The 19580-nt window shown below is 52.3% G+C and overlaps 5 protein-coding genes across 6 annotated transcripts in view; 4 read left to right on the top strand and 1 right to left on the bottom strand.

Moving 5' to 3' along the window:
* Positions 1-3548: 3548 nt before the first annotated feature.
* On the top strand, positions 3549-9703 carry H257_07745 (hypothetical protein). The gene has a single exon (XM_009833376.1). The coding sequence runs from the start codon at positions 3650-3652 to the stop codon at positions 9617-9619; it is 5970 nt and encodes a 1989-aa protein (XP_009831678.1). The 5' UTR covers positions 3549-3649; the 3' UTR covers positions 9620-9703.
* Positions 9704-9770: 67 nt separating this feature from the next.
* On the top strand, positions 9771-12793 carry H257_07744 (hypothetical protein). Its single transcript, XM_009833375.1, has one exon. The coding sequence runs from the start codon at positions 9812-9814 to the stop codon at positions 12614-12616; it is 2805 nt and encodes a 934-aa protein (XP_009831677.1). The 5' UTR covers positions 9771-9811; the 3' UTR covers positions 12617-12793.
* A 134-nt stretch (positions 12794-12927) lies between these two features.
* Positions 12928-13920, top strand: H257_07743 (hypothetical protein). The gene has a single exon (XM_009833374.1). It carries the CDS (start codon positions 13075-13077, stop codon positions 13876-13878), a length of 804 nt encoding a protein of 267 aa, XP_009831676.1. The 5' UTR covers positions 12928-13074; the 3' UTR covers positions 13879-13920.
* Positions 13921-15413: 1493 nt separating this feature from the next.
* Positions 15414-17679, top strand: H257_07742. 2 transcript variants are annotated; one of them, XM_009833372.1, is made up of 10 exons: positions 15449-15496; positions 15568-15623; positions 15672-16125; positions 16181-16285; positions 16344-16443; positions 16522-16631; positions 16693-16860; positions 16940-16986; positions 17047-17145; positions 17224-17679. In XM_009833372.1, exons 1-10 carry the CDS (start codon positions 15449-15451, stop codon positions 17645-17647), a joined length of 1611 nt encoding a protein of 536 aa, XP_009831674.1. In that variant the 3' UTR covers positions 17648-17679. The 2 variants fall into 2 exon arrangements, with proteins under 2 accessions (XP_009831675.1, XP_009831674.1); XM_009833373.1 differs by lacking the exon at positions 17224-17679 and having other exon boundaries at positions 15414-15496; positions 17047-17200.
* Positions 17680-18592: 913 nt separating this feature from the next.
* H257_07741 (hypothetical protein) overlaps positions 18593-19580 on the bottom strand; it is a gene marked incomplete at its 5' end in the record, with an annotated part of 2950 nt that continues 1962 nt past the window's right edge. The window contains 5 exons of the mRNA XM_009833371.1: positions 18593-18751; positions 18808-18912; positions 19018-19119; positions 19198-19299; positions 19362-19472. Coding sequence (XP_009831673.1) covers positions 18704-18751; positions 18808-18912; positions 19018-19119; positions 19198-19299; positions 19362-19472 — 468 coding nt within the window. The 3' untranslated portion in view covers positions 18593-18703. The remainder of the gene's footprint in view (positions 18752-18807; positions 18913-19017; positions 19120-19197; positions 19300-19361; positions 19473-19580) is intronic.

Here is a 19580-nt window from a genome sequence, read left to right as displayed (position 1 = left end):
AAGAGAAATCCCACTTTTTGTCATTGGGGTCATTTCGCGGACATTCGGATCGGTGCGATTTAAGAACCGCCCATGGAAATTTGGAGTAGAACACACAATAATAATCCTGTATACCACCACCAACTCGTCCATCGCATAACGATACCCATGGAACCATGTGTGCCTTGTGTCGACTACTGCACCTCTCCAAGGTTACAGTTAACGTTAGTAACGTTACAAGTATGTCAGCCTCAGTGTATTTATGTCCAATCAAAACCATAACGTTCATTGATTGGATAACATAATCAAGGTAGTGGAACTTGCATTACGATTTCCAACCACAACACATTTTATCAAGTACACTACCGATGGTGGAGCCAAGAGGCGCTGGCATGCTGCACAAGACAGATGGGCGCAGCGATGTCTTTGATCATAACACTTTGATGAGAATATAGTGCTCATGTATGTCATAGCGTTAGCAGTGCTATCTACCAACCGCCGTCGACCTGACGCGGACCCGCCACGAATCCTGTGCATCGACCAGTCAGAACACCCTGTTCTTCTAGAGAACATCCCCACTGCCCTGTCAGTCAGGTAGCAGCGTCTGCTAGCGGTGTAGGAGGTTTTTGTGCCTTCTAGAGGCTTTTCCTCATAGTAGAAGACAGCGCAGATTCGTCACGAAACATCACAGGATGTCGTGGCCAATCATAGTCTAAGATTTGATTGGCTGTTGGAGGAACTGGCACATCTAGAGCCAGTTTCTCCTCTGCCGTCAGAATTAATTCACTTCCGGTTCTCCCCTCAACTACTCATCTGTCTGCTACTGCAACCTGCCCATCCAACTCGACCGATGTGGAAAGTCTGCATTGTTGTGTTGGTCAAAGAAGCTTACGAAACAACAGTTTTTGACGCTAGACTAGCAAAGCATGGTCATAGTTCTCTTGCTATCCAAGGCTTGATAAATCTCATCCAAAAATGTAGCAACTATTGTTGCACCAAGAAATCTCGTCCAAAATTGTGGGAACTATTGCTGCAAGAAATCTCGTCCAAAATTGTGGGAACTATTGCTGCACTAATATTCTCTCACTACCAAGTAATACACCAAGAAAATAATAACGTAAAAGTCCAATTTAAGAACCGCTGCCGGGAAAGGCATGTAAGTCGAGTCGTAGGTATCGGATTATAATCCTAGAATATGTTAAATGAACCCAAAGTCCAGGTCTATTCGGGAGTTATGAATGCGATTTGATTTCTGCTATAATTCATTAGCATTCACATCACTTTGTCCAGAAGCAGCTTAAAACAAGCGGTCCAGCACCATTTTAAGCTTAGTCTTTGTATACCCATTTGCATATTTTTTGGGCGGGTAGGTTAAAACCTGCCTTTGTAGGAATTGATTGGCTAATTCGCGCGCACCTTAAATTGGATCGAGCACCTTAAATTGGACTTGTACGTTATGAATATTATTTAATGTAGAATCCAACTATTATTCTGCGGGGTTGTTTCAAGGAAACGATTTCAATTAGAATATAACCGGAATTGTCGAAATTATGGTCCACGTCATTATTTGCGTTTTCCACTTCAGGATTAATCAAAATATATGAATCGGTATCCCGGCGAGCAATATTGCCTCAAGAGTTAATACTAATCACTAAGTACTCACAGCTACAGTACAGGTATAATAGTTCACACTTCACTGTCAGAATAAAATCCAGTAAAATCCAATTAATCTTCTGCTCATTCTTCCAGGGGTCACTTCAAATGGCATTGCTGGTACTGGTAATGGAGCTACCGGTGCGGTACACACAAGTCACAAAATAATAATGGTAACGTTATGTGTGATATCAGTGAGATAAATACCAATTGTTCTAGTATTAATAATACAGTGATCCCTCAACGTTTGCTCGCTTTTCCAAATATAAATTTTCCAAGTCAGCCTATTGTACAAAGAAACCACGAACATTAACTTTGAAGGGTGACTATCTGCTGGTCAATTAACAGTAAGCAAAAGCTGAAGTGAATGGCCCAAGTTCCGAGGTAGAACCCCCGTATGAGCCCAGCAGTTGCGAATGGTCGTTGATGTGACGCAATTCCAGGCGGAAACCGACCAACGTATTGCCGTGAGCATGTCCACGGCGTACAAGTTTCTTGGTTCGCGACCGGACTCGACGGTAGGATCATCAATGATGTCTAAAACATGATCCATTTGACGACGCTTGTAGTGGCTCTTGAACGCAGCGATGATACCGGCATCCATTGGCTCTCAAATGTCTTTGTGTGTGTAGTTGTCAATATGAGGTGTTGGCTCCTCAATTTTGAATTTTCAAATGATGCATGCATGTCATAAGGCCCTTAGTAAATTAATATCGAATAAAATTTAACGGAGTATAAATTTATACCAGGGAGCAAACGTTGAGGGATCACTGTATACTTCGAAGTATAATGCAACACATACAACCATTAACAGCGTTCACAGTATCCAAATCACATATACCGGTAAACACCATCTCGTGTGTAAATTCTAAGTTGACACCGCTGGGATTCGAACCCAGGTCGCCTGCACGCAGGCGCGCTTTCATTGCGCCACAACGTCGTGTTCTTGAACATCTTTCTATCGCGGTCATCGTTCTTGGCATACCGCTGTTTCATGAGCTGTAGAGTAAGTAATTTGACCGAGACGACACTGCAGACTTACCACATCGGTCGATGCACAGGATTCGCGGCCGGTCCGCGACAGGTCGACGGTCGGTAGATAGCACAGCTACCGACACACATGAGCATGTGTGGCATAGCGTTAGCTGTGCTATTTACCATCGCTGCGCCCATCTGTCTTGTGCATCATGCCAGCGCCTCTTGGCGCCACCATCGGCAGTGGACTTGCTAAAATGTGCAAGGAATAAGACCCGGTCCGCGACAGGTCGACGGTCGGTAGATAGCACAGCTACCGACACACATGAGCATGTGTGGCATAGCGTTAGCTGTGCTATTTACCATCGCTGCGCCCATCTGTCTTGTGCATCATGCCAGCGCCTCTTGGCGCCACCATCGGCAGTGGACTTGCTAAAATGTGCAAGGAATAAGACGCCATACTTTTAAAGTAACCAATTTGGTTTACTCCTTGTTACTGATTGGCCAATCAGTAAATCTGTGTGCTGATTTACTGAAAATTTACTGAAATATTTTCGCACCGCACCAGTATCCGGTTCAGTACTTTGCTGACCAGCAAATATTCCAGTAAAAGTCACACAGATTTGAGACTTGTTAATGGAATTCGCAAGGTGAGCCAAAGTGTACTAGGAACAGGCTTACTTAAGAGCATCTCCACCGCACCGCACCACTCACATATTGTCGAAGTTTTCACTTGTTGTCGAAGTTTTGCTCAGATACTCACATGTTGACAATTTACTGTACCCCACTGATGATTGCCCTCACAATTGGCCAATTCCAATGACAGTTTTCCAGTATCCGACTTAGACGTACAGTACGTCAAAATGTACTTGTTCGACATAGACATACTTAAAATGGTCCTAGGGGAGTTAATGCAGGTACAATCCGGTTTTGTAACGGGAGCCGGATATATTATCCGGAGTTTTTCACAGCGGTTTCACGATTGAGATTCATTCAGGAGTTGTGGCGTTCGTGGGCATTAGACTTGGAATCACTCCTCACCATGACGGCGTCCAACGATGCATCGCTCGAAGAACAAAGGCAGCTCCATGATGAAGCGATGGTGCACGTGAATGCTGGTGTTGCGGCGCGAAACAGTGGGAACAGTGAAGCGGCCAACAGTGCGTTTGCCATCGCCATGGACTTGCTGGAAAGGGGCTTGGCGCTCAAATTCTCAAAAGCCGACGACGAATCGTCGATCCGTCTTGGCAAGAAGATGGCGCGATATTTGGACATGATTCGAGGGCAGGTCTCCAAGACGGGCGACGGTGGAGCGATGCCCAAGTTAACACGGTTCAACATCATCGACCTGGAGAACCCTCCCGAGCGGTATGCGCCGGTCCTGACGTTGTTGCACTCGTCGTCGATCCATGGCAACATCTTCGACTCCATGAAATGCATCTTTGGCTTCCAGGACAACAACGCGAAGAATCAAATGGAGCACTTGACGCTGCTTTTAACCAACTACAAGGAGAGCTTGGAAACCCCCGCGCCTGTCCCAGCGAAGAAAGCACCCAAGCAGCGACGACCGAACGACGACCTTCCCAAGGACGAACACGACGCCGCCATCCAAGCCGTGACAAAGCTACACGCTCGCCTCTTTGATAACTACATCAAGTGGTGCAAGTACCTCGGAGTGAAGCCTTCCTTCTCCGCCGAGCCATTGGCGGACTTGGTCTTGTTCTTCCTCATATGGGGCGAGGCCGCCAACTTCCGCCAAACCCCCGAACTGCTCTGCTTCTTGTTCCATTCGTTGTGCGCAACGCCTCAACCAACGTTGACGCCCAAGGAGTCTGGCGCGTTCCTCACTTCAATCATCCGCCCCATATACGACGAAGTGAAGAAGGACAACGACAAGAAGACGCCGCTCGGCGAACGCGCGCCGCACAAGGACATCCGCAACTACGACGACTTTAACGAGTTCTTCTGGAGCAAAGCATGCCTCAAGTATGACGCCTACAACATCAAGGAAGCGCTGGGCGCCGTGGACAAGAAGGGCAACCCGAAGGACGCCAAGAAGACGTTCATCGAGACGCGGTCATGGGCGCGGGCGCTGTGGTCGTTCCGGCGCATCTTCCTCTTGAACTTCACGCTCTTTTGCGCGGTCGTGGGGTTTGCACTCAACATGGCGCTGCTGTGTCCAGAGAGTCCCATCATGTACGGCCCCGACATGGGCAAGGAACTGGTGCTCTTTGGCAAGTACTACTACAACCCCAAAGCCCGGTACAGTCTTGCCAACGACGACAGCACGACCACCTCGGGTCTGTGCAACCTCCCCAAGCTAGCGACATGTCTGGGCGTGTCCAACTTTGTGGTCGGCCAGACGTTCAGCGTGATTCCCCAGGACTTTAAGATGCTTCTGGTGGACGTGCCGTTCCAGCCGTGCATGGAGCTCTTGTCTGGGCGCTGTGCATGCTACTTGGACACTTTGGACCGGTGCTTGAGCCAAGTCGGGTCGGGGAAAGCGCTCGTGTCGGATGCTTCCTCGGGCAACACTCGCGACTTTAAGATGGTCAAGTACGACCAGACAAAGTGCATGCCGGCGTGGAGAAAGGCCGCGTACGCCGTGATCAACGACGCGGGCCCGGGCCTGCTCAACTGTGCCGTGTGCAACATCCAAGCGCCGACGCTCGTGCCCAACTTGATGGTGAAACTCATCGACACGAGTCGTACCGACATGGGGCCGCTGGTGTTTGGCGGGGGCGTGGGGCTCGTGGGGCTGTTTCTCGTGGGGGAAGTGAGCAACCGACTCTTCTCGGGGCTGTTCATCGGGTACGTGGGCCGCAGCCTGCCCGTGCCGTGCTGCGGGTACCTCCGGTACGCTTGCTTTTGGCTCATCTTGTTCACAGTCAAGCTCCTCTTTGGGTACACGTTTATGGTCAAGAACCTCGTCGAGACATCGCTCATGATTTGGATGTCCGACTCGACCAAGTACCTCCAAGTGTCCAACTTTATGCTCCAGGTGACGTTTCACAACATCGCGTACATTGGGTTCCTCTGGCTGCCTGCGTTTATCGTGTTCATGTACGACGCGCAGATCTTCTACGCGCTCTTTTCCGTCGTCGTGGGGTCCGTCCGCGGCTTCAACCTCCGCATCGGCGAGCTCCGATCGTTCCGCATCTTGCGCTTGGCATTCAAGGATATTCCGCGCATGTTCAATTACAAGTTGGTTTCAAATGCCATCGAATCCAAAGTGTCTCAGCAAGCCATCGACGCCCCACACTCCAACACACAAATTGCCAAGAAGAAGACGACGATCTCCCCAGTAGTATGTCCCACCGCCACTATCGACGAGCAGCCCCTTCGCATCCAAACGACGCTGTACTCTGGCGCGACAGACGACGACACCCCCACTAGCCAAAGCGGCACCACCAATCGGAGCTGCTTTGGCTCGGTGGTGACGGGCATCGACGGTGACGAGTTCCTTCGCGTGATTCCGTTTGCGATGGCATGGAACCACTGCCTCCGCAGCATGCGCGAGGCTGATGTGTTGAGCAATCGAGAGCTGAGTGTGTTGAGCTACCTGATCGAAGGCGACGATGACGCCAGCTCGAGACGGCGGCTGTACCCGCCGGCGTTCCTCACGGCTGGCAAACTGGACGAGTCGCTGGACATCATGGCCGAGTGCGGACACGTGTATAAGCGGCTCTTGACCGACAAGAAGAAGGATGTGGCGCTGGCCAAAGTGGAGCTGTCCATGCACCAGCGCGTGACAAAGGACAGCTTGCGCGTCGAAGCGTGCGTCGGGTCGTTCAAGTTTACGGTGCGGGTGCTGCAGCTGCTTCTAGGCGACGCCCACGCCGATATGGCCCCGTGCTTTGCGTTCGTGGAAGAGTCCATCGTCAACAGAACGGCGCTCAAGGGGCTCAACGTGGCCAATCTGTACGATCTCCGGTCCGCCAGTGCCGAGCTCATGCAAGCCATCCTGGACACGCCCACAAGCTCGAAAGACGACAGTTTGCACTTTCAACGGGCACTCTATCGTGTGATCGACTCGGCCGAGCAAGTTCTAGGGCAACTCAAGAAACTCCTGTCCAAGCAAGACAGTTTGGTCGCCATCTTGAAACACACCCCGCTCAAGCCCAACGCGTTCTTCATTGCGCCAGAATCGACGCACCAGTATGCGACGGTGCAACTGCAAACGCTCGTGTCGGACCCGGCGTCCATGGCGATCGTGAGCCGGGCGTACCAAGTGCTCACGGTGGACAACTTTGACGCCGAGCCGCGGTCCGAGGAAGGCCAGCGCCGCCTCCGGTTCTTTGCCAACTCGCTGTTCATGGACATGCCGCTGGCCCAGTCGGTCAAGCGCATGCACTCGCTGTCGATCGCGACGCCGTACTACAGTGAGATCGTCCTCTACTCGATCAAGGAGCTCACGCAAGCCAACGACGACAGCATCAAGCTGCTGTACTACCTCCAAACGATCTACCACGTTGAGTGGGACCACTTTCTCGAGCGGTTCAAGGTCAAGGACGAGGCAGACGCGCTGGCCAAAGTGCCGGAAGAGGTGCAGCTGTGGGCGTCGTATCGAGGGCAGACGCTGGCGCGCACGATCCGAGGCATGATGTACAACGCCGAAGCGATCCGGTTCCTGTACTGGCTCGAGCTCGGCAACAACGAGCCCATGCCCGAGTCTGCCAACAAGGACCTGGACGAGATGGTCGCGCTCAAGTTCAACTACGTCGTGACGTGCCAGATCTACGGCAAGCAAAAGGACGAGGGCAAGCAGCAGGCAGGGGACATTGAGTACCTGCTCAAGAAGCACCCTGGGCTCCGCGTGGCGTACGTGGACGGCCCGAAGAAGATGAAGGAGGGTCCGCCAAAGTACTTTTCGTGTCTGGTGCGGGCGGCCAACGACAAGATCGTGGAAGTGTACCGCGTGGAGCTACCTGGCGACCCCATCGTCGGCGAAGGCAAGCCAGAGAACCAGAATCATGCCGTGATCTTTTCCCGCGGCGAGCTCATCCAGTGCATCGACATGAACCAGGACGGGTACTTGGAGGAGTGCTTGAAGATGCCCAATCTGCTGGCGACGGTGGACCGCCCCGAACATGCCGCGAGCCCCGTGACCATCATTGGGTTCCGCGAGTACGTGTTCACTGGCGGCGTGTCCAACCTCGCTAGCTTCATGCAGATCCAGGAGCTGTCGTTCGTGTCCCTCGGCCAGCGCATGCTCGCGTACAACTATGTGCGGCAGCACTATGGTCATCCAGATATCTTTGACAAGCTGTTCGCGATGGGTACGGGGGGTACGGCCAAGGCATCGCGGGGGATCAACCTCTCGGAGGACATCTTCGCCGGCTTCAACATGACGCTGCGGGGCGGACGGGTCTCCCACGAAGAGTTCATCCAGGTGGGCAAGGGGCGCGACGTGGGCATGCAGCAGCTCGCGCTCTTCGAAGCCAAGCTCTCGTCCGGCGCCGGCGAGTGCGTCACATCCCGCGACGTCATGCGCATGGCCACGCGCCTCGACCTGTTCCGGCTGCAGTCGTGGTTCTACGGCAACCTCGGCTGGTACTTTACGCAGACCATGACTGTGTTTGGCGTGTACTTTTTCATCTACGGCAAGATCTACTTTGCACTCAGCGGCATGGACGCGTTCTACCTCCAGCTCGGCCGCCTCGGAATCAGCGGCGTCCTCAACACGTCATGGGCGCTCCAGTTTGGCTTCCTTCTCGTCGTGCCTGTCATTGGCGTCGTGGGGGTCGAAAGTGGATTTCGGCATGGCCTAACCTTCGTACTTTGGAACGTGCTGAGTCTGGGCCCGCTCTTCTTTACCTTCCAAATGGGCACTCGGATGCACTACTTTGATCGGACGTTGATCCACGGAGGAGCGAAATACCGCGCCACCGGACGGGGGTTCACCATCAAGCATGAAAAGTTTGCCGAATTGTATCGGTTCTACGCGTTCTCGCACTTTTACCGCGGCGTGGAGCTCATGTTTCTGCTGTGCATGTTTGGCATTTACGGGTCGTTCAACTGGTGCAACTGCTCGTGGACATTGGATCGCACGTTTTACAACGACCAGGAACCGCTCCCATATGAATGGAAGGCTCGATGTTATGCCAACTTTTACCAGCAGTGCGTACTACCCACCAACCAGAACTACGGCATCATGAGCTACTCGCTGTGGCTGATTGCGGCGACGTGGGTGTGGGCGCCGTTCTTCTTTAACCCGAGCGCGTTCGACTGGGACAAGATTATCGTGGACTACCGCGACTGGCAGCATTGGCTCAAGACCAAGAATGACTCGGCCGACAGCTGGTACGGGTGGTGGATGTCCGAGCTCGAGTTCATGGAGCACTCGACGGGATTCTCTCGCTTCGTTACGTGGGTTCGCAAGACGAGATTTCTGGCCGTCGCGTTCGGCATCTACCTCCAACTCATGCACCGGTTGTTCTACAAGGACCTGCACAAGGCCGTGGCGGACGATGGCGCGGCGTCCGTGAAACCCATCATACTGGCCGGCGCTATCTTTGCCGTCCTCTTGCTCCTTGGGTGCTGCGGCTACATTGCTAGTCGCGTGACCAAGAAGCTCATCCTGAAACAACGGCAACTGCGCAAACTCAAGTTCAACCTCTCCGCGGCGTTGCTCGTGGTCGCCGTGGTCGGTCTGCTCTACCTGTCGATGCGAACGCTAGTCGAAGTGCTGGTCATAGTCTGCTTGGGCGCGTACTGGTTCCTGCAAGTGACGATCTGCCGCGTGCGGCACGACCACATCGTCGCGACCAAGATCGCGCAATTCTTCGACAACGTCGTGGGGTGGATCGTGTTTTGCCCGATTCTGTTCGTGGCCATGTTCGTCCCGTTCGTGTCGTCCTTCCAGCAGCGCATGATGTTCAACAGCGCATTCACGGCAGGTCTGGAAGTTTCCAAGCTCCTCGGGAACGACGTCATCAAGCTGGACGACGGCAAGAAGGCCAAGCCGACCAAGGCGAAGAAAAGTCCCTCCTCTGAACAGCACAAACACTAACATATGGGGCTTGGGTTAAACATGTGGGACTTGGTTGGCTTAACAGTAAATCCACCAATCAAACTCCATTAAAGTGTCCCTTTCCACCAATCATTTCGTTTGTATCCATGGATTTCCACCAATCCGTAGTTGACACTAGGCAGTCCCACCACCCGCACACGCTTGTTGCCTCACATTGCAAGTTGCGATAACATGGGTGTGCTCAGCGTTGTGGGCTGGACCATCGGTGCCGTGGCGACCGTGGCGTCGCTAGTCGTGATCGGCTACATGGCGGCGGAACAGCGCATGGACGCCATCCGCAAGTTCGGCATGGTCATCCACGAGTTCGATCCGTGGTTCAACTTCCGCGCAGCTGTGTATTTGGCCGACAACGGGTACGAGCGCTTCTTCAAGTGGTATGACTACATGTCGTGGTACCCCCTTGGTCGCCCTGTGGGCACCACCATCTACCCCGGCATGCAGATCGTGTCCGTGACGGCGTGGGAACTCCTGAACAAGGCGGGCATTGAGATCTCGCTCAACGACGTGTGCTGCCTCACCCCCGTGTGGGGTGGGGTCTTTGCCACGTTGACGCTGACCGCGTTGACCTACGTATGCACTGGTCGCATCACGGCGGGCCTGGTCGGCGGCTGGGTCATGTCCATCCTCCCCGCGCACTTGATGCGGTCCGTGGGCGGCGGATACGACAACGAATCCGTTGCCGTGTCGTGTCTTCTGCTGACGTTTTTGCTGTGGTGCGTCTCCCTCCACTCGTCCGACGACTCGAAGGGCAACTACTTTGGCATTTTGACGGGTCTGGCATACATTGCGATGGCGGCGACCTGGGGCGGGTACATCTACGTGTTAAACATGATCGGCCTGCACGCGTTCGTGCTGGTTCTCCTCGGGCGCTACTCGAACAAGCTGTACTGGGCCTACTCGCTCTGGTACGTCATCGGCACCTTTGGCGCCATGCAAGTACCTGTGATCGGCAAAGCACCGCTTCGTTCCCTCGAACAAATGGCGCCGCTGCTCGTGTTCTTTGGCCTGCAAGGACTCAAGATCGCCCACCACCCGTGGTTCCTCAAGAAGGTGTTCAACATCGACGCCTCGAAAGCCACCCGCGCCAACATGTTTCTCGTGTACAGCGTCGTGGCCGGCTTTGGCCTCGCGATCCTCGCCGTCGTGTTCCAGCTGCTGTGGCCGACGGGGTACTTTGGCCCGCTGTCGTCGCGCATCCGCGGCTTGTTTGTCCAGCACACGCGCACTGGCAACCCCCTCGTCGACTCTGTGGCCGAGCACCAGCCGGTCAAGCACGACGCGTTCTGGCAGTTCCTGCATCTGACGTGCTACACGGCGCCAGTCGGCCTCGCGATTGTCGTAGCCCAGAGCATCTTCAAGCCGCTGGTGACGGGCAAGGACGCGCGTTCTGACGCGCTCTCGTTCCTCGTCGTGTACTCTGGTGTGACGTACTTCTTCTCGACCAAGATGAACCGGCTCATGCTGCTCATGGCCGGCCCCGCGTCCATCGCCACAGGCGTCATCGGCGGCTACGCCGTGGACTTTGTATTGTTCGAAACCGCCGATCTCATCCATGCGATTGTGCGCGGTGAAGCCGACGCCGACGCCGACGCCAGCAAACCCGCGGCGGACGAAGGTGCGAAGAAAGTTGCCAAGAAAGGCGACAAGAAGCCCAAGGCCAAATCGCGTCTCGAGTCTGGCCCAGCCAAGCTCATCCGCAAGGTAGCTGCCACCGTGTTGGTTGCCGTGTCGTACCAGTACGTGGTGCAGTTCTACGAGTACTCGCAGCAGATGAAGGCGCCGCTATCTGGCCCATCTATCACATTTGAGGCGCAGCTGCGCAGTGGCGAGAAGATCATCGTCGACGATTACCGCGAGGGGTACCTCTGGCTCCAGGACAACACTCCCCACGACGCCCGGGTCATGGCGTGGTGGGATTATGGCTACCAGATCACAGGCATCGGCAACCGCACGACCATCGCCGACGGAAACACATGGAACCATGAGCACATTGCGCTGCTGGCGCGCTGCCTCACGTCCCCCGAGAAGCGCGCGCACGGCCTCATCAAGCACCTGGCCGACTATGTGCTCATCTGGGCCGGCGGCGGAGGGGACGACCTCGCCAAGTCTCCGCACTTGGCGCGCATCGGCAACAGTGTCTTTGAAGACATTTGCCCAGGGGACCCTCTCTGCTCCAACTTTGGCTTTTACTCGCAAAACAACCCGACGCCCATGATGAAGAAGAGTCTGCTGTACCGACTCCATCAGCACGGCATCAACCCCCAGGTGAAAGTCGACGCGAACCGATTCCGCCCCGTGTTTCAGTCTAAGTATGGCCTCCTTCGCATCTACAAGGTCGTTGGCGTGTCGGAAGAGTCGAAGCGGTGGATCGAAGACCCGAAGAACCGCCTATGCGATGCCCCTGGCTCATGGTACTGCACTGGGCAGTACCCGCCGGCGCTCGCAGATACGCTGGCCAAGCGCAAGTCGTTCAAGCAGATTGAAGATTTTAACATTGCTCAAGATGAACAGTCGAAGAAGTATCATGAGGAGTACCATAACCGCATGGAAGGCAAGGGCGGGTCTGCCGCCGCCGCGCCGACCACCTCGTCGTCCGACACCGACGACGACGACGACGCGGCCAAGTTGCCGCCGACCAAACTCGTGGGCTGCTACGGTACCGAAAACAGCTTTGAAGGCAAGACGTACGTTGGCGGACAGTCGGGAGCGTACTTTGGCCATGCTTTGCATCATGCGGTGGAAGCCAATGCCAAGTACTTTGCCATCGCCCGAAGCGACCGGGATGGTCACTCGTTTGTGTTTAACAAGCTCAAGACCGGCGGCAAGTGGAAGGCCGGCAAGGAAGGATGCGCGCGGCCGTGTCTGGACGACGGCGCCAAGGCGTGCGGGTGCAGCGACGACGCGTGCTTGGAGCCCAAAATGGATGGAGAAGAGCACAACCGCCGCTGGGTCGTGTACGAAGTGTTGAAGAAGTAAACGGCTAGTTTCTGTCATAAATTCCACTGAAAATTTCCCAATACTTTCCAGGGTTCAACGTGACCTCATTGGTCAATCCAAAATCACTTGTCGCTGATTGGCTACGACCTACTTTCGGTGCTCTATGAGTAGTGGATATTCGCCAATCAGGCGGTTCTTTTAATATATTCTCTTGAGACATTCGATTCTGCTGAAGGGGTCCAATTTCGTATCGTCTTGACAATATTTGTTCGTCAACTGTACAGATACTGTACACTTTGTGCGGGGTTTCGGAGTTTGTGGTTACCAACTTATATACTACGTAATAAAGTTTATATCATTTGTATTGCCACTTATCTCTACTCGATCAACGTTACGTGTAACTATTCCTCGTGCAATTAAAAGTCCCCCCCTGTATCTGCACCTCCCCCGCCATCCCCGCCAAACCCACCGCCATCTCCGCCGAATCCGCCACCATCATGATGGTGGTGGCCAAACCCGCCGTCGCCAGCATCCGCGAGCATTCCCCCCATGATCATACCAGTTACAAACCCACTGTTGTTGCCATACACCACTCCCGGCTGATGGTGCACCACCACTTGGGGTTGGGGGGCGTATACGACAGCCGGCTGCTGCATCGGATACCCCGGTTGCTGCATCGGATACCCTGGTTGCTGCATCGGGTAGCCAGGTTGCTGCATGGGGTAGCCGGGTTGCTGTACAGCGTATCCAGGTTGCTGTACAGGGTAGCTACCTTGCTGCATGGGATAGCTGCCTTGCTGTACAGGGTAGCCAGGTTGCTGGATTGGATAGCTACCTTGCTGTATAGGGTAGCCAGGTTTTTGCATTGGGTAGGCGGGTTGCTGCACCGGCACAGCCATGGGATAAGGCTGAGTTTGCACGAACGTCGCTGTGGTGGTGTTGATTTTGGGATGGCCGGACGTTGTGCAGCAACACAAGGCTTGGCAAGTCTTCTTGCACACGACACAAGCGATCAACAAGATGACGAGGAACGCCACAACGCCAATGATTCCTCCGGCCAGGCCACCGCTCGAGTTGGACGTGGTGATGGTGTTCGTGTCGCAGTTGCACGCGTAGTTGGTCACGACGCACTTGGCGCCAGTGGGGCAGCAGCACCCCAGCGTTTGCGAGCCCGACAGCCAGTGGCCGCAGAAGATGCCGGGGGTGTTACGGAAGGCCAATTCGCACCTTTGAGTTTGTTCGCATTGCTGGCACCCCGTGAGTGGCGTCGCCGTGGTTGTAGCTGCGTCCACAATAGCTAACCCAAGCCCAAGACTTGTCACCCACCGCGTAGCCATAATGGCACTTTCGCAAATGATCGCCGTGTAGCCATTTCAGGTGCTATAAATAGTGCCAATGAAAGCACAGTAAAGGAACGTTGTGGTGGTGCTGCTACCACATTCCTGGACATGTTGTCTCAGACACGTCATTAACTTAGCTCGTAATGAACGGGGCACATCACAACTTTACCTATGCGTCACTCAGGCAAAATGTCAAAACTAACCCATAACAAGTTCTACTTCCGTTATCCGTAAAAAGTTGGTCCTATACAAACTACTACTACGTACTTCCTCTATTCCAAAGTAAAACTGGAGACATTGGTTTTCCCTGCATTTTTATCTTAATGTTTGTATGGGCTCTACCATCAAAAAGTGTATTTTTATTCACAAACTTGATTTTACGACGAGAAGGTTCATCATGTGCTGACTTGGCCACCAGTCCACATACAAACGTAATAATGAAGGCATCCATGACGGACATGACAGCGAGCGGGCTGGTGGAGCAACCGATGCGTCCAGACCGTAGGGCCTGCTCGGCCAGGGACTTAACCAGCAAATCGTGCAAGCGGCTGATGTCAACGACTTGCATGACCTCCTAAGCAGGTTATGCAAGCAGAGGGCCTCAGCATGCCCTGTTGACTCAAGGCCCTGGCCGAGCAGGCGCTGCGGTCTAGGGACGCATTAGGTGCACTAGTACTCTCGCGGCATCATCTACCAAGGCGTCTAGAGTATCTAACCACACTCTCGTGTTGCAGCACCTGCTAATCATGCATCAATCGGCATCAATCGGTACAACACGAGGATGGTATGACTTCCCCTCACCAAATACCAACTTGGTCGTCGCTGTATTTCTTAAGTATGCCGCGCCCAGTTGTGGGAATACAATTCTGATGGGCTCTAGGAATATCTACGCAGCGCCGCGAGTCGTTTGCGCTTGATTTGAGCGCGATTGAATGAAAAATGACTGTGTGGCGTATGTTTGAAAATTTCCTGACCTGAGCAATGGGTCCTGCCAGGTGCTTGCGAAGCGACAAGAAACAATAAAACAAATCTGAAAATAGCTTCAGAATCGTCTTTTGATTGGCTATCTGTGGTCGAGATTTCGTTCGATTTTGGGATTATTGGCCTGAGATATCGTTCCGAGAATTATATGTCTCCAGTTTTGCGGAACGGAGGAAGTAGTAATAATACGTACCAAGATATGTTTTCAACTTGGATTTTGTACTACTACTATTAATAGTAATAGTACTTACTAACGTTAATATTATTAATAATACGTACGAAGTATTTAATATTAACGTTGGTATTATAAATAATATTTCGTAGTAGTAATTTATCTACTAGTATTGTTACAGCTATAAATAAATTTGGGTACGATGTATGCTACCCGTGTACCTCTGTTGAACGACACCAACAATCTTATGATCATTTAAATGAAATGTACTTTGAAGTAAACCATGAGTTAGTGGTTACTAAAACGAGGTTTTCTTCCGTTTGCTCTTTGTTTGGCCCACACCAATTCCACTCATTCACGCCGCCGTCCACCGCGGACATGTTTGTCAATGGTGCCAATAACGGGATCACGCCGCCCATCTCGATGGTACGGAGACCCATCGCTGAAGTCATCACTCGTCTGCGTATAGTCCATCTTCGTATGTGCATGTATCGTAGGCGGTCCCCACATCAACAGACCACCAAATGACGACATCCCTCACCGATACGCTCAGGTCCGTCGATTATACTACATCATGGGCGTGCTTAACCCTTCCGAACAGGCAATGGAACCTGTACGAAGGCGCCGAGGGTTCTTTACGCCGAGAAAACGCGCTAGAACTTGTCGGCGACTGGGTCGAACACTGGGCTCAGGCTGAAGCAACAAAGCGCGGGCTGCTCATCGACGGCGCCACGACACGACTGACGCAACTTCGGACGTTTGGGTCGTATCGACTGGGTGTACACAGTCCCGAGGCGGACATCGACACGTTGTGCTTGGCGCCTCGCCATTGCTCTCGCCTCGGGTTCTTCTCGTCGTTCCCGTCCTTTCTCAAGCAACAGTCCCAAGTCACGGCGGCGGTGCATGCGATCCCAGACGCGTACGTGCCCGTGATCAAGTTGGAAGTGCTGGGCGTCGCCATCGACCTCCTCTTCGTCACGTTGGACGTCGCCAGTGTCCCCGAAGACATCAACGTGCTCGACACGAACACCCTCACCGACGTCGACGAGCCTGGCGTACGTGTTCCGCGTAGTACCTATTAGCGCTGACGACTAGTACTACTACTTGCAGGTCCGAAGCTTGAACGGGTGTCGTGTGGCCGAGATGATTCTGCAGCTGGTGCCGAATATCGACCAGTTCCGGCTCACGTTGGTAGCCGTCAAGCATTGGGCGCGCGTACACCACCCAAACTTATTCCTGTATATTCATTTATATTTCATTTACCTTGTTTTAGATGAGAGGCATCTATTCGAACGTGTTGGGTTTCTTGGGCGGGGTAAACTGGGCCATTTTAGTCGCTCGCGTGTGCCAGCTGTACCCTCATTCGCTAGCGGGTATACACAAGCATATATATATATATATATATATTTTTTTTCCCAAACAATATGATATATATTTTATGATACAATTAGGCACCCTGCTGACCAAATTCTTTCGTGTGTACCACCAGTGGATCTGGCCCAACCCGATTTTGCTCAACAACGTGATGGACGACGACGCGGACCAGCTGCTCGGCCTCACGGTGAACAAATATATATTTCCATTTCGTTTCCTTTTTGAAATATTTTTATATTTTTTTCTAGTCGTGGAACCCTAAAGTATACCCGCGGGACCGCCTCCACCTCATGCCGATCATCACGCCGGCATACCCCGCGATGAATTCGTCGTACAATGTGATGGACAGTACCCTTCGCCTCATGCAAGCCGAGTTCCGACAGGCGGCCACGGTGTGTGTGGACATTGAATTGCAGGTCCGACTAGATATATATATATATATATATTATATTATAAATATTTATATATTGACGCGACTACATGTGGTTTCGGTAGAGCTTGCCTTGGGAAGAGCTGTTTGTCGAATCCAATTTCTTTGACCGGTAGTAGTAGTAGTACATGCAATGTGGTTGTGGGAATATTCCCAACGGCTTGGGTGGTAGATGGGAACATTTCCTGCGCATTGACATCTCGTCCCACGCGAGCCAGTTCACAGCGTGGTTTGGCTGGGTCGAGTGCCGCCTGCGTTCCTTCTTTGGCCGGTACGAGGACATCTCCCCAGGGAATATTCGTCCCCATGCATGTCGTTGATTGTATCTTTCGCGGGGATTTTTCCCTAGACTGGAGCAAATGGAAGACGTGGACATTGCCCCGTTCGCGCGGTTCTACGACATCCCTGGCGACAGTGATAGTACTACTACTACTAGTAGTAGTAGTAGTACTACCACGTCGTCGTCGTGCTGCTTTGTGGGCCTTGCGTTCCACCTCCCCGACAACGCCCAGCGATTTAGTGTGGACTTCACGATGGCGGTGCAGGAGTTCGCGGCCGTGTTAGATATGTGGCCCCAGCGCACGAGCGACATGGACCTCCAAGTGCATTACGTGCGAAGGAACCAGCTCCCGTCGTGGATCGTGCGACCATCCACCGTGCAACTGGGCATGCAGAATGGCAAGCGGCGAACGGACTGCGTCACAGACGACTCGACGCCGCACACGCATTCGCCCAAGAGAAGAAAAGGTACGTTGCTTGAGTCGTCGAGATAGATGATGCGTAACTCAATCCACGTACTTCGTCTCTTTCTCGCAGTGATGCTCGCTTGTTCAACGCACACATCATCCTTCATCGCTGTTGTCAAATGGGATAAAGCACCTACTGGTATCCGGATGGTGCTGAAATGGATTCCTTCACGTCTAAATATATATGGTGCGTGAATTCAAGAAACTTGAAATGTGGTGCGCTTCCGATGTTGGGACATTGGGACATACTCGCGCCGATTGTTAACTCCAGAAATACTATAAATTATGCAAAAACAATCTAAAAACTTTAAACAAAGATTATTATTTAAAAAAATTGAAGAAAAAGGATTCATTATAAAAATAATTTCTATTAATCTTAACTTTAAAAAAATAACTCGATGGAAAATCGAACAATGTTGATAGAAATTTGATACAAATATGGGGAGGGGGGCACCGATCCTACTCGAAAGTATTAATACAATAAAAAATATAATTAAAATTGCTTTCGTGTTGGGAGGGAGCATTCTACTCCCTGCTCAGTCCAGTGGTCTCAAACAGGATGGCATGGCGTGGTGTCTAGTGATCCAGCCTCTGTCATACTTGCAAGTGTTTTGATGGGGTCGTTTGGTCAAGACATTGTCGACCAGATCCTAGGCCATATCTGCGCGGACGTCACTCCTCTACCGTCGTACGTCATGCGATGATGTTATTTACGGCATCGCAGGCGGCAATTACCCCATATCTGGTGTATGTATGCATGTACGGACAGATCGACTGCCGCCTTGGACGTGAACTTTTTGCTGCAAGTGGCCAGTGCACCCCCCTGTAGTGTCTGTCACTGAGAGTGGTCGTAGGGTGGCGTGTCGGTACTCATGATCCCGTGCTTTAGCGGGTGTGAGGACATTGTCGACCCCCGCCGGACCGACTTGGCCGAGTCCCGTGCATGGTTTACAATGAATAATACTATTGTCTGTTCTAATCCATCTAGTAGCTAGCTCCCAACTCGCTCGTGGCTATCACCCCCATATTATCATCTCCGTCTGCTTTGCATTCCTAGTAGAGTATTCAAGGTGGTTGGATCAGCTACGCCGCCTTGGTCGAATGCATGGGGCTGTTGGGCTTTGGTCGTTTCTACGGTTAATAACAAATAATATATCTGTATGAGAACTGGTTGTTGGTGGACGTACCAGCGCCGGCTCCCTCGCGACGGATGGCTTCTGGTGCTGCCTTAGAATAGCTTGGACAGTCACGTGTTTACCAGCAGTCGCCGCCGACATGGCCGTCGTCCCCGCCTACACAATTACTTTGATATGAACAATCCTAATAAAAGCAACCAAGGGATAATATAATATATCCAATCTATACCAGTAATTAATAGATTACTAGATTAATATTACCGCATTTTTGCAGTGTACGTCGACGCTCGGATGTCCTAGCAAGAGCTTGACGACTTCAAAGTGCCCAAACGCACACGCTTGCACCAACGGCACGTAAGGCATCTACAAACAGATATTACACATATATATCTATAGGGAAATGCTTTCTAGAAATGAATAACATATATATATATATTATACCCCTGGGACAGCATTCACTTGAATGGCTGGGTGCTCGAGGAGGACTCTTACAACATCCTCGCGATTGTGGCCGCACGCCACCACCAGACACGTGACAGCCTCCTATTCATTTATTACATCATCTTTATCATCTATTACCTAAAATAGATGATACAGCTACGTACCTGATCTTCTGAAATCGACATCAGCGCATTTACATTGACTGGATGGGGGGATGTCTGCAACAGATATCGCACGATCGTGGCATGCCCAGTCTGACACGCCAAAAACAAACCCTAGAGAAATATTTATATATATTATATATTTCACCAAATCACAGAATTGTACCAGTTCGACGTGAGCAGAGTCCAAGGCAGGGCACGCCAGGAGCAACTTCACCACCT

The sequence above is a fragment of the Aphanomyces astaci genome, assembly GCF_000520075.1.
Source record: "Aphanomyces astaci strain APO3 unplaced genomic scaffold supercont1.16, whole genome shotgun sequence".
Taxonomy (NCBI): Eukaryota; Oomycota; class Saprolegniomycetes; order Saprolegniales; family Verrucalvaceae; genus Aphanomyces; species Aphanomyces astaci.
This window is presented reverse-complemented; position numbering and strand designations above follow the sequence as displayed.

What these genes read in the sequence shown, in the direction of transcription:
- H257_07745 (XM_009833376.1), top strand. Translation starts at nt 3,650, where the DNA reads ATGACGGCGTCCAACGATGCATCGCTCGAAGAACAAAGGCAGCTCCAT.
- H257_07744 (XM_009833375.1), top strand. Translation starts at nt 9,812, where the DNA reads ATGGGTGTGCTCAGCGTTGTGGGCTGGACCATCGGTGCCGTGGCGACC.
- H257_07742 (XM_009833372.1), top strand. Translation starts at nt 15,449, where the DNA reads ATGTTTGTCAATGGTGCCAATAACGGGATCACGCCGCCCATCTCGATG. An exon ending in CCGACGTCGACGAGCCTGGC is followed by an intron (nt 16,126 to 16,180) that starts GTACGTGTTCCG and finishes TACTACTTGCAG; the next exon opens with GTCCGAAGCTTGAACGGGTG. An exon ending in GAATCCAATTTCTTTGACCG is followed by an intron (nt 16,987 to 17,046) that starts GTAGTAGTAGTA and finishes CTTGGGTGGTAG; the next exon opens with ATGGGAACATTTCCTGCGCA.
- H257_07743 (XM_009833374.1), top strand. Translation starts at nt 13,075, where the DNA reads ATGATGGTGGTGGCCAAACCCGCCGTCGCCAGCATCCGCGAGCATTCC.